The sequence below is a fragment of the Echinococcus granulosus genome, assembly GCF_000524195.1.
Source record: "Echinococcus granulosus chromosome Unknown EG_S00099, whole genome shotgun sequence".
Classification (NCBI taxonomy): Eukaryota; Metazoa; Platyhelminthes; class Cestoda; order Cyclophyllidea; family Taeniidae; genus Echinococcus; species Echinococcus granulosus.
The window spans coordinates 248,961-262,350 of NW_020170479.1; the positions used below are offsets into that span (position 1 = coordinate 248,961).

General features: G+C 42.1%; 2 protein-coding genes across 2 annotated transcripts; both read left to right on the forward strand. All coding sequences in view use genetic code 11, as the record gives it.

Moving 5' to 3' along the window:
• Positions 1–3,480: 3,480 nt before the first annotated feature.
• Positions 3,481–6,481, forward strand: EGR_08230 (Chromobox protein; the record flags this gene model as incomplete). The annotated part of the gene is made up of 5 exons (XM_024497479.1): positions 3,481–3,552; positions 3,722–3,765; positions 4,417–4,900; positions 4,981–5,819; positions 5,995–6,481. 5 exons carry the CDS (start codon positions 3,481–3,483, stop codon positions 6,479–6,481), a joined length of 1,926 nt encoding a protein of 641 aa, XP_024348120.1.
• Positions 6,482–7,698: 1,217 nt separating this feature from the next.
• Positions 7,699–9,262, forward strand: EGR_08231 (hypothetical protein; the record flags this gene model as incomplete). Its single annotated transcript, XM_024497480.1, has 4 exons — positions 7,699–7,728; positions 7,836–8,120; positions 8,251–8,346; positions 9,113–9,262. The coding sequence occupies 4 exons, from the start codon at positions 7,699–7,701 to the stop codon at positions 9,260–9,262; spliced, it is 561 nt and encodes a 186-aa protein (XP_024348121.1).
• Positions 9,263–13,390: the final 4,128 nt, after the last annotated feature.

The window sequence follows — 13,390 nt, forward strand, 5'->3', positions numbered from 1 at the left end:
AGAGGCAAAATTGGATTGGGCTGTGTTGAAGGCTTCACCTTCCGAAATTCCAATCAAATGCATGTGAAAATAGGTATTCCTTTGCGATAATTTGACCATATCGTAAGCTGGTGACCAAGACATTCTTACGTCTTTCTTTTAGCTGCAACATTAAAATTTTCCCTATAGAGACTAGTGCAAGTTTACCAGAGGAGGAAAAATGCCTTCGCTTTATGGGTGAGAGTAAACAGTAATTTTGTGGTACCATTTGGCGTGAATTCTAAGTGCTACCCATCGTATGCATACGCATGTTACGATGACTAGGTTATGTAATGTTCACGGATAGGCGGAGTTTAACAGATTTTACGCATGCATCAAGGTGTTGGTGTCTTCAGGCCTAACTACTAATTCCTGTCTTCTAGGCAAGAAAATAGACATCAGTGTGTTAAAAAATCAGGTGTTGTGTGTATCGGTAGCTTAGCAACCATCAAATATGGGAATGGGTTAGAGGAAGGTCAGGGGAGGGTGGAGGCATTGGTGGTAGTGGTGGTGGTCGTTGCCCTATTTATGTCTTCGAGGTTGAATTGTCGTTTTTTGTCGTACAGCTGGGTAACAGTGCAAGTAATCTACTATATTGGATCATAATCCATCTATATATGTATCCGTCTCTCCATCTATCTGCCTCTCTACTCACTTAACTATATCCACCGAAGAGTACAAAGTGGCTTGTGTAACATATGACGATTATCGTCATAGAATATTGTTTCATCCCTCTCTGATTCATCCATCATCTACATGGTACTCAAGCCTAACAACGCAATTGGGTGGCAGCCCGTGTTATGCAATAGACAGCAATGTGTAGGTTATGCTACGTATCATTCGTCAGCATAATTGGCCTCTGTTCAAACAGAGGGTGGGAGTGCATCGATAGATTTTGCTTGAGTAAGTTGTGGGTTTTAAAAAAGCAAATAAATACATCTCAAAAGTAAACGATTAGCCTAGTCTGTGAATCTCTATCTCACCTAGTGAAGGGTGGCCATGGCACTCAGGAATTTGTCACTTAATTGTACCTAAATTCACTTATCATCTCGTAAATTATCAGTGTTAACTGCAGTTTATTTCCGATTATATTTATTCGTCATTCACTTTCACTAATTTGTGAAATTTGATAAATAACCGTTTCTAGGATCTAAGGCTCCGCAGCTTAAAGTTTGGTTAGCTTAATGCTAAAAATACGATTTACAGATCATCTTATTGATTAACTATATTCTTAATTTTACTTATGTTTTCAGTGTTGAGGATAATCATTTTCCCCTTTTTTCTATTCTTTAATAAATTACTTAGAGCAATAATTTAATCACCACATCCCACGACCTCTTAGTTTGACTCCAGTTGATCTTATATAGGATCCGGCGAATAAAATATACGCCTTCTTCTAGACTAGCATTCATTCCAGCCTCAATGACAGAAGAAAGAACAACATTTTCACTCTTTATCCCAAATAATTTATTGATCTAACGAATGGTTTTCATATGTATATGGCTGCTGTTGGCTACCCTAGAGACGAGCATACTTGTATATTTTACTGCAGCAGTTTGGAGCTTTTTTTTAGTAACCTGCTAGAAAAGACTTAAGTTGCTTAACTTACTCAAGTGCTTTTTTGCACTTTGTTTTGGATACGAAACACTTATTTGAGAGAAAATTGAAGTCTATTCATAGAACAGGCTAATTTAATTTAGATTACACCCAACCTTCTAAAAAGGAGTAACAGTGAAGAAAAATACATTGCAATTCTGGCTGTTTTATTTAGTTGACAGACTCTAGATTAAACAACATCTTGGTCTATTATGATTATCACTTGTGTTAAAATACAGGCCCTACCGCATTGACAGGTATGGTAGAAAAGGTCTAATATTTGTGACTCAGGAAGTTACCTCCGCGCTCCACCGGCGCTATCGATCGTGTTTGTCGGCCGCCTTATTAGCGATGTACCAATTTTGTGTATTTAACACATATTCGGCAAAAATTACTGCCAATGCTGGGATACCTGGTGTGGTAACCCATTGGCCTGGTTTTTTGATAAATTCCAGTAAGAGGACAGTTATATTCTGCATTTCCACCTCGTCTTAATTTCGGCATTATTGGATAGGTATTGCAGTGAAGATTGCTTAGCAACGTTTAATCCTGCTTGTATTCCCTTCTTTACAATTAGATGTTGCAGTTTGACCTCAAAGTGTGTTGAAATCTAGTAGACTCAACTGTTAGGGTGACTTTTGCTGTTACTGAACTAATATTTCATCCATGCAAGGAAAAGAAGCCAAGCCACAGGTCTATATTTTAGCCACAGTAGTTCTGGGCTAAGTCAGAGCGTTTACTTGAAACACCAATATGCGAATCAACTTTAACATCATCATTAATGAATGACTGCCGCACCATAATCTATCTCCTCAGCCCCCCTCCCGATCTCTCACGTTGTTCCTGTTTCTATCCCCTCGGAGTTAGACTACTTCCGGTGGGTGCAGGTGGCAGGACCTCACCCTCGGCATATAATATGACCAGTACTCTAGTATGCACCCTTATAATAGATCTGAAGTTGCAGTCAATTCCCATAAATTCTTATATCCTGGATTCAATAGGCCGTCATATGCAGGCCATAAGGAGGCTATTATTTGTTGAATAATGGACTGTTAGCAGAACGATTAGATTTTTTTATTAATAATTGTTTATTGAGGTAAAAGTCTCTTATACATTGAGTCTAAATTTCGTATTAATCATTGTTAATTATTTACCCCTGTATATTTTCTCAGATAATCTTCACATAAACTAGTCCTTTACATCTGATATTTTGACTATGCATTCGGATATTGCTAATTGCTAAACACAAGAATTTCTCAGCTTGTCTATCAACAGCAAAGTGGGCTTATGCCCCAGCGGATTTTTATCCGGCTGCCATTCTCACTGAACTCATCCATGCACGCATACACTCGCACAAACATGAAGGGATCCTCCAGTTGCCAAGTTAATTGTATCAACCCACTTCCCTAGTTGGTGCATAGGCTCGCAACCAATCGTTGCCTCGGGCCAATCAGTGCACAGTAAACCACGCATTGGTTATTGCTTCCAGTTTTCGCGCTCATTTTCACAATTGACGTATGATTGGCGTACACCGGAAAAGCCCGTCGACGGACATGGCATCCATTGGTTACCTCGTCCTCCACCAATGAGCGGCTAGTGCTATGACTGTATGAAAGAAACGGGGTGGCAGTCTGTCGTCATATTCGTGCAGACTTGAATACAGTCCTGCTCAGCACACACGCACGTATACTTTTCTACCTTTGCAACGCTTTCTGCTCGTGATCGCTATCACCTTTATTGTACTCTACCAAGGCACTTTGGATCTTATATCTTTTGCAGTCGAACTACACCAAAATTAAAGTAGGATAACTTCTCCTATTGGATCAAAGTTCCTCCTCGATGCAATAATTCCCCCCACGTTGCACAATGAATCGCAGTAGAAGTCGCAATTCAGGTATCTACACTGTCGAAAAATTGCTCGATCGACGGGTTAGAATGGTGAGTTTTAATGTGAGAGACGTAATTGTGTTTTAATTTCAGGTATATTATCGTGTAGAGTTAGCTGATTTAATAGCACACTTTGGTTATATAATTAAAGCTTGTACCTCAGGCTAACTTTGCGTTTTTTAACTCTTTTTGAAATGGAATTTTATCACTTCTTTTTTAGAACAAAGTAGAATACCTCGTCAAATGGAAGAATTGGAATGACAAGTGAGTATTTTTTACCCTAAATAAACGTACATTTGTGGAGTGATAGAGAGAAGGCTCGCGAAATTCTCTCGTTTTCGCGTAAGGCCTGCAAGCATGCATTAGAAGCGTGCGCGTGCGTGCGTACGCCCTGTGCATGCACATACGTACGCACGCTAGCGTTAAGACAGCCGTGTTTGCTGACGATCGATGTGGTCTTTTAATTGGCTGCAATCTCATTGATCTGTCCTTGCGCGTGCGTGTGTGTACGCCCCGCGCATTTTAGTTTTGCAAGCAGGCGTGTGTGTTAGCACGAGAGAGAGAATGCGGACGTGCGTGCTGCGCTAGCACGTGTGCGTGCACACACTAACCAGCTTAGCATAGGCGTAGAGTTATGCAGCGGTCTAGGTTTCGCTCTCATGCCTTGCTTTCAGGGGTAGGGTCTTTAAAACCTACTAATAATGAAGGCGAGTACACCTAATTTAAGCCTCCAATGGCACGCAAAAGTAAATCTACTAAGGGGCAATAAAATTTCTGAAAGAAAATTAATTGACTCATCCTGTTTTTTTTCCCCATTAAAATCCTATTTCAAGATCAATTAAAATGTGCGATTTTTCAAGCGCAATTTTCGTTATTGCGTGAAATTGAACGGGGTTTTTATCCCTTTTCCTTAAGACATAACACCTGGGAGCCGGAGAAAAATATTCTGGACAAATCACTCATTGAAAATTATCAGAGAGCAGAGGCTAGGAAACGGAAAGCGAATACAACTGCAAGTAGTAGACCTCAGAGTCCATCCACAGAGAGTAAAAAGGCCAAAGCTGCCGGGGGAACTGCACCAGATAATGCTAGCTTAAATGAACCCCTGACAATTAACGTCTCGGTGACAAAGAATTCCCTTCCAGCGGCTCATTCTGGATCCAGTTCTGTTGATGCTGCTACCACCTCTTCTGTTGGATCTCCTCGTAATTCCACTTTTGATAATGCTAACACCAGCAATACCAACAACGACACCTGCGAATGGCGGATGGATAGCCGGTTAAGGCCAACAACTCTATTGGTCACAGCAGCTTCTGCTTCGGCTGCGAACACGAGAATGGCTGCAAAGGCTCCATCGTCTGAACATGGGAGTCGAAGGAGCATGTCTCCTCAGTTTCCAGTAAGGTTTACTCCTAGCTTCTAAAGCCTACTCACACTATTTGGTGGTAAGGTTCTTAGTAAGACCTGTTTTATTTGTAGCCAAAACCGGTTGAACAACCTCGGATTCGACTAAAAATTCCGCGCGAACGTATTCTTTCCATGCATTCAACTGGTGAAGACGAGGAAGACGATGAGGAGGAGGAAGACGATGATGATGAGAGTGATGAAAGCCCCTCATCTAGCGGCGATTCCGTTATCGAAGAAATTGAACTTCCACGTCGAGAAAGGCTTTCAACAAATGAGCCAGAATTTGTTGTCATTCCGAAGCAATTAGACGTTCCTACAATCAAAGCATTCTCCTCAGATTCATTAATGCATCCTCCTATAGACTTAAAGCTTCAATCAAAGCGGTTTATTGGGAACTGTGATAAGAGTTCAGTGGTGAATAGGAAGGGTAAAGGGAGGAAGAAGAGGCATAATGAGGAATGCCGTTCTTCCTCGTCTTCCTCTCCTGGAAGCGACAGTAGTCCGCGACGATTGGCTCCCCTTCGCATTCACCTGTCTCGAAATGGAACTTCAGCGGCCTTTTTAGCTACCCCACTGTCAGTTGCATCGTATCCTGCGTCTTCTGCCTCTACCCTTGTGTCACCTCCCCCACCGTCGCTAGAAAGGGACATTTCAATCACCGATGTAACAGTTGGAGGGCTAACGGTAACCATTAAGGAGTGTTCCACATCAAAAAACTTTTTTGGAATTCCTACCTCTCAGGTAGTTGCAAACTCAAGACCTCCATTGGCTCCTCGTCCAATTGTAGAGGAGCTAGAATCAATGGTTTCCAAGCCCCCAACTTCCAAACCATCCGCTGAGGTACCAGTGGATGAAAACAGCGAACCACAGATGATCGATGTTGTGGAGGAAGCTCCTAAAGTCCGTAAGACGTTAGAATCGTCCCTTCCGCTGCTACCTCCTTCTACTCCGTCTCCTCCTCATCCCTCTCCTTCTTCTTCTCCCCTATCTTCTCCCCCCCCTCCCTCCTCCTCCTCCTTCCCCACCTTCTGGTTCGTCTCCGAAGACCACGCCAAAGAAGATTGGTCGCCGAAACGCCTCATCAAGAAAGTCTTCCAACCCGGTGAGGGTGTGTGTTCTTGCCGACACAGTCCCTCCACCAAGCAGGAGCATTGATGACAGCGTCTATGCCTTCCACGGCGATGATTCCCCCCCTCCTCCGTCCCCACCACCAAAAGCTGTGACGGAACCAACTCAGGTATCCCCACCACCACCACCACCGCCACAACCAGAACCAGCTAAGCCACCCCCTCCTCCACCTCTACTCCAACTTCCAACCCTGCCTCCGATGGCATCTTCTTGGGAGACGTACTTTAAGGCAATTGGTCTGTTCCCCCAAACAGAACTTTTGAATCCACCACCTCTTTTGAGTGTGCCGTCGACGGGGGGAATGTATCCGAACCCTTTTGTGCCTCCTCCATCCACTCATCTGCAACACCTCCCCCCTCCGCCCCAACTACTTGCTATGCCTCCAGGCAGTGCGATCATGGACGAGATGCAGCCAATTGATTTATCAACGGGTTCTAGACGTTGATAGTATGAATCAACTTTTCCTGTCCAGTTCCACCTCTCTTCTCTCCTTCTGACCTAGTCTTTCTAGTGTACATAACCAGGTCCTGTATATTATGACATTATTGCTGTTATAAACGCGAGAGAGAGAGAGATGTTTACCTCTACCTGCGTGCACTATTCATATTCCAATTCAGAAATGTACTAAACCGGTTTCACTACTTAGGTATCTGTAAATTGTTTGGTCCTTTTTTATTAGGAATGCTACTTTTAATGGGCAGAAAAAATCGCTATAGGCACATGAGCCACATGCTTATGGGTAGTCATCTATCGTCTTCTGACTCAATAAAGAAAATTGTTTTTGGAAAATTGATCAGTCACAATTACGCATGATGTGCCGTTTCACCGGAAATGAATATGAATGATAATAAAAATATTTTTTAAACTGGACTAGTTGAATCAATTTGTTGGTTGTAATTTTGTGTCCAGGGGACACGTTTCCATTGGCTCGTCGCGTCAAAATGGTCGCTCTAGGTCTTATCGATTTTTCCGTCTAACCGCATTTATCGATCCCATTACCAGTCAGCTGTTCTTCTTACGCGTTTATCGATCACCTTTCTTCTAGCCCAAATGATTTTGCGCAGTTCGCTACCGCCTAATTTAATTCCTCTTCTTCTGTCCCATTTCAAACAGCAAAAAAATCACTTCGAGGAAAAGGGGATAGGCACGGTCACAGGGATTCCATAAACCACGTAGGCTACACAATATAGGTCTACATTTTGCTCACGAGACTGAGTCACTTTGATTAAAACTTTTCAAGGGAACAGCCATCCCCTCCAACTGCTGAGTCACTTAATTGTGGAGCCTTTTGGCTCCTGAACTGCTTATTTGGTGTTTCTTTTTGGGACAGTTAGAACCTTCAAAATACCATATCGATAAGCACCCAGCTAAAGTAACGTGTGACCTCAGTGCTATAAATGGCCTTCAGAACACGCTTATGAGTGACTCACTCATATGCAGACAGGATGCAGCAAATAGAACATTTTGACGTCAATTAGTTGAAGCAGTTCAGAAATTACGTGACACAAAACTGGGAGCGTGAGGGACCCATCGATGTCTTATCACTTAACTTTGAATTCAGCCATCTGTAAGGCCATCTTATGAGTACAGGAGGCGATTGATTGATTGATCGATTGGTAGCCTTGCTCAACCTAGTTCAGAGCACTCTGTTAGAGTTCGCAAATGCTGACAAAGCGCCAGGCTGGTAAGCAGGTAGGCGTGCATGTGATGCGCTTTTGATCTTGAAAACGTCCAAGGTCGAAGACCCCAGTCTGTTCTCTCGAAAATAGGTCAGACCACTTCACAGGATTGCATTTCAGGCTTGCTCGTCGATTAGTTTCGTCGTCCGAGCTCCTTGCAGCTTCAGAACAATCTGTGCGGATGTAGCTGTCTTCCAAAAATCTGGAGACGTTTTGATGTCTGTGGCCAATCACGTGACTCGGGATTATCAAAACCTTGCTTTAAGTGATCAAACACACTTTCCTGAGTCACCTGTTCACTGTTTTGCTATGCGATTTTTGAAAGAACCGCAACAGCAAGTAGAAGTGGTTATTTGTTTCGTCGAGCAAATTTTCGTCCGCTTTGATTCACTCAAGTTAAGAAAGGTATGCTTCAATACTGTATGCGGTCAAAAAAGTTAATTTCTAAGCAAGAATTGATAAAACTTGGATGATTTTGGACCTTAGAGTGAAAAAAGGAATAATAATGAATTACGATCATGCCTAAAATATGTAGGAAGGACATGATTTCCGACAGAATAACTCTGCTCCATGTGCCAAAGATAAATTACTTGAAATCAAACTGAAGGAAGTAAGAATCAAGCATTCTAAGGTAAAAGCGGCTTAGTGCTTTAATTCCTGCATCGTTGCAAAAGCAGAAAGGTTAATTAATGCTTGACTAAATAGCATGGCTGAGCAGGCAACTGGCGGGCAACTCATCGTTGGTAGTTCTCACCCCCTTTAATCCAGTATTCACCTTAACGTCCGAAAATACGAGAAAAATAGGTGCATTAAAATCTGACTGGTGTCAACAGATGATGTGTTTTCCTGTGGAATTACAGTTATTCCTGCAACAACATTATTTTAATAAATGCCATTTGGTTTATGATTCTCTTCCAAAATAAGGAATGCCATAAAACGGTATTACGATTAGCACTTCAAAGTACTTCGCTTCGGTATGGGCAGGTGGAAGTAATCTTTGAACATATTGCAATAAAATGAATTGCTGTGCTTTTATTATCAACACCTCAATAAGGTTTGAGTAGGAGGGTCCTTAATAAGTGGAAATTTAATAGGTACTAGTTCTTCGGTTTTGAAAAACCCACACCAGGCAAGTTTTACACATGGAAGAATCCACTTTGAATTCACAACGAAAAGAAATCGTGGGCATTCACTCCCCTCAGATTTTTAAAAAATCGCCTTATTGATCGCCCGTCACGCCAACCAATAGCACCTCGGCCATGGTAGAAATGACCTTGAGGTTCAGCCATTTGATCATGACAATGGACAGGTGTTTTATTGGGCAGATGGCGTGCTGAAAATGATGCAAATCAGTTCGTATCTACTCTTATTACCATTTATGCAATAATTTATTCAAGAATCATGAGGCATGTAACCGAAGTTTCGTGTCTACCTGTGCGCACGTGTGCATGGATTGGATTGACAGCAGACCTGGAAGTGCCAAAATCGAAGGTTTTATTTCTGTGGCAAATTTGGATCTTGCTTCATTTACAAATCAAATTTCCTAATTTAGTTCATTCCACTATGGTGGTAGGTGTTCCAAATTGATATATGAAGGGCATGAATGTGGGAGAACTGAGCATCAACTGTAACCAATCAGGGGGACGCAAGTGATGAACCACGTGGAAGGTCGATGTCACATGTTGATATCGTAATCCTTCGAAATTGCAATTTGCGAAATTCAAAATAACTTTTAGAAATGACGCCTTTTAATTGTACACTCACATTGTAGTAGGATCAAAAAGTATCGGTAATTGTTTGTCACGTCCGCTACCAGATTTGTAAATATCCGATATGACATTAATTCGTTGATGGTAAATAGTTGCGCCAGTTTATTTGTCACGAAAAGATTGGTCTAAGTTAAAGACAGGCACCATTCCTTTACGACCCAGGTAACTAATGTCAATGCTGTCAAAGACTTCAAACTGCTTGCTGAAATTCCTCTGAAATGCCCTCCTTACACCAAAACGTGTTTTCATGGCATTTTATGGGACTTGCATCAGTAAGCATACGGAATAACATTACTAGATAGACTCATATTTGTTGGTTATCAAATCACAACAACTGATTTACTTCTTGGCCTAACGCATCAATCTGTTAAACGTATTTAAGAGGAAAAGCGAAACACTTTCAACCTACCAGTCACTGATAAAAATCTTAGCAAAGTTTCCACCATAGAGAGGCAAACTAATTAGGCTTTCTGTCAGAAAAGAACCCAATCTTCCGACAGAACCAAGTGTTTCTTTGGATTGGTTGTTTTTAAGTCAAAGAAAATGTTCAAAATAACAAAACAAACGTATTTCACCGCCTTTGCATCGATAAACACGGTCCTCAAACTTTCAGCTAGCCGCAATTCCACCTGCTGAAAGCAAAATAACCCAAGAATACTACTTCAAGCTACTGATTTTGGATTTATCTCCGTGTTTTGTGAACCCTGTGTCTGAGCAATCTGACCTAAGCTTACTGATGCTGGAACACGTTAACTGGAACCGCAAAAAAACTGTGATTCGAGCTTCGCGTTGCTCGTGGCTGGAGTTGCATTTTTCGCTTTAGGTGTGGTTTGCTGTCAGCACTTGACACACATGTAACACGCATATTGTGTCGTTGACTTTGCACGTTGCATTTAAAGCTTCCTTTTTGTGACGAGAAGAATAAACAAGATAGTTGAAATCACAACACTGCAGCGGCCATCTTGTGCGCGGACAGTTTAAACGAATCAATGAAGATGGAGCCTTCTGTCGTACTGTCGTAGCGTAACCTGCCTCGTCCTCCAACACTACCATTGGCGGAATTGACTGATTGACAATCACGAAGTGCGGGAAAAGGGATAAAATCATTTGAAAATTAGGAAAAATAATGGACCAAGCGTAGACAAAAGTAGGGTAATTCGCGGTGAAGGTGAAGTGTTCTTCCCGAAACTTGCTGATCTGCCATTTTGTCGAGTAGTGACAAGTCGATCCGACATTTACCAGGTGTGTATAGGAAGCATAAACCAACACTCACTTTTCCAACCCCTTTGACTGAGTAATGAGAATGTTCTAAAACTTAAAGTACTTCAGTTTCATAAAAGCACGAGGTGCTTCATCCTCCGACGTGACATTTGCCACGAATAGCCAAGAGAAACAAGATTAGTGGTATTAGGGGATCAGGTATCTGCTACATCGCATGGGAACAAGGTAATACCTGAACCTTAATACGATCCCGTGATTTGGGAAAAAAACTTAAGCGTCAAGATGCAGCAGGGCATTGTGCTAAAGGGATTTAGGTTAATCTCTTTTCTATCAACAGTGGGTTTATTCACTATATAGTTTAACCCGACATCATTCAAACGCGAGCAAGTTGAGAGCATTTAAATCAAATTGTCCATTCTTCGCCATTTCATTCTAGCAGAAGTTATCACACCCTTCTGATTGTGCGAAACAAATGTATTTGAAACGCTCACCAGAAATGTCATAAATCCAGGCCCCAGTGATTCCGACAGAACAAAATACTCTAAAACTTACGCATCCAAGTTTAGCCCAAAAAAAGATGCTTGAATAACTCTTGTTTTATTTAAGAGAAGTTTCATCCATAACCACCTTCTTCCATACCGAATAAATTTAGGTCCTTGATTCTCCACTCATCCAGTTAATTACTTTTGGTTTTTCGAATCGTTTATGGGCGATTCAAACGCTTAAAATTTCCATTTTAGACTAAGTAACCGGATGAACTGAACGATTGTTGATGCACAATACGTCATCATTTGAGTCTACGCCGCTGAATAGTACGATTTTTGAGCCAGAGCTACTGGAGGGGAGGGATAAGACCCATCCTCCTCCCCACAGGTGGGTGGCAGGATCAGAAGCATGGATGATAATTCAGGCGCGTTTTCGCCTCATTCCGTGGGATAGAACGAGAGACAGCACTGGCGACTGAGTGGGAGATGAGTCACAGCATGAATAATTGAGGTGTGGGGGTGAGTTGGAGACACCGACGCGCATGCTGTTTTAGCACGTAGGTGGTGGGAGAATGGAGGGTAAGGCAGAGGATGGAGGGGGAAACAGCGATCCCCATCCTGTTTAGACATGCCCAGCGGCCTGATGGTAGAGTTACTAGAATGTTGATGCAACTTTTAAATTGATCACGAAGATGCTGACATTACTGTCTGAGAATGGGTCACTCTCATCCCACATTGAGAGAAATACATAAGGGGTCACCAATGTTAGCCTGAAATTGACTGCTGGTTATATGGATAACAAATAAATGTATGGCTAATTTACCATTCATCTAATCATCCAGACTACTGAAAACCTCAAGCTTTGACCACTTGCCCATAAGTTCTTCTTAGAAGTGGAGTGAAGCCACAACTGAACAAATAGTCATCTCTCATTAGCTTGCTTAAACTGGTTACCAACGCGATGTGGTTAAGTCATTATTATGGATGGTGCAGATGGTGGGATCACCCATGGCACGGGATTCAAAACATGGCTAATCTGCCTCCTTTCCTCTCCCTCGTCCCACTCACCATGGAATCAGTGATGACCTGAACTCATGCTGTGACATGCCCGCGGAGCTGGTGGAACACTGCAAGGTAATTCATCGATCGATCGACCGATCGATTGGCTGATCCAGCCAGCCATCTAGCCAAGTAGTCAGCCGACGTGATTACAGTTCACGCTGCATACACGGAGGAGAAATTGGGGAAACTCATCGCAATTTTTTTTCAACTGAAAGTAGTCAAAGTAAATGGGAAGCATAACCACGATTGTAAATTCTAAAATTCACTGAAGTGAAGGCGAGGCTGTAAACAAATCGCAAATGAACCGTTAATTGCAGAGAGGGTGGGGAACGCTTACACCGATCCTCCCCCACCCGCCTCATTCCGCCAGTTTTATGGTTCACTAGCCTCACTGTTTTCCCACGATAGTGTTGTGGTAACCACAGCATTAGGCGCTGACTTTGCTTCCTTGTTTTGCAATGACTAAAAAGAATACTAACACAGTTTAACACGTCCTCTATTACAAAGGCACATCATTTACCACAGTCTAAATGTTTTCTTTTTCTTATAGGATCCCTAATCCTAATTCATTGCCTTACCAAACGTGCAACGTATTTGCGATGTGGGAGGTCAGTTAAGAAAATCTGGGTGTCACATATATTCTTGATAAGTAATTGTGCAAAAATTTCCTAACTTTTCACTACGTGGATAAGAGTGATTTAGTCAGGAGCACGACTGTGCCTTTTTTTCTAAACAATCGTTATGATACTTCATCGTATAAATCGGACTTGGTTTCCATTTGTTACAGAGCATATATTTATTGCCCCAAACGTTTAACTGATACCTTGAAAAGACTGCAATAAACTCACAACAGATCTAGGAAGCTGGTAACATAGGAGTGATATAAGCAAAGATGGTGCTACTAAGGGTAGCATCTCCAGACCAAGTGGTGAAAGACCAAGGCACCAACATCAGTCAATTTGAATACAGACATGCTTATGGGTTGAGCTCACGACACTGGAGGCATCGAGAATTGTAGAGGTTTTTGTTGTAATTGTCACAGATAGAATGGCAGCAGTGGATGGATGGGAAAATTTAAAAATTCCCTCTTAACCTATCTTGTCTATGAAGAGGGACAGAAATGAATTTGGACAACCAC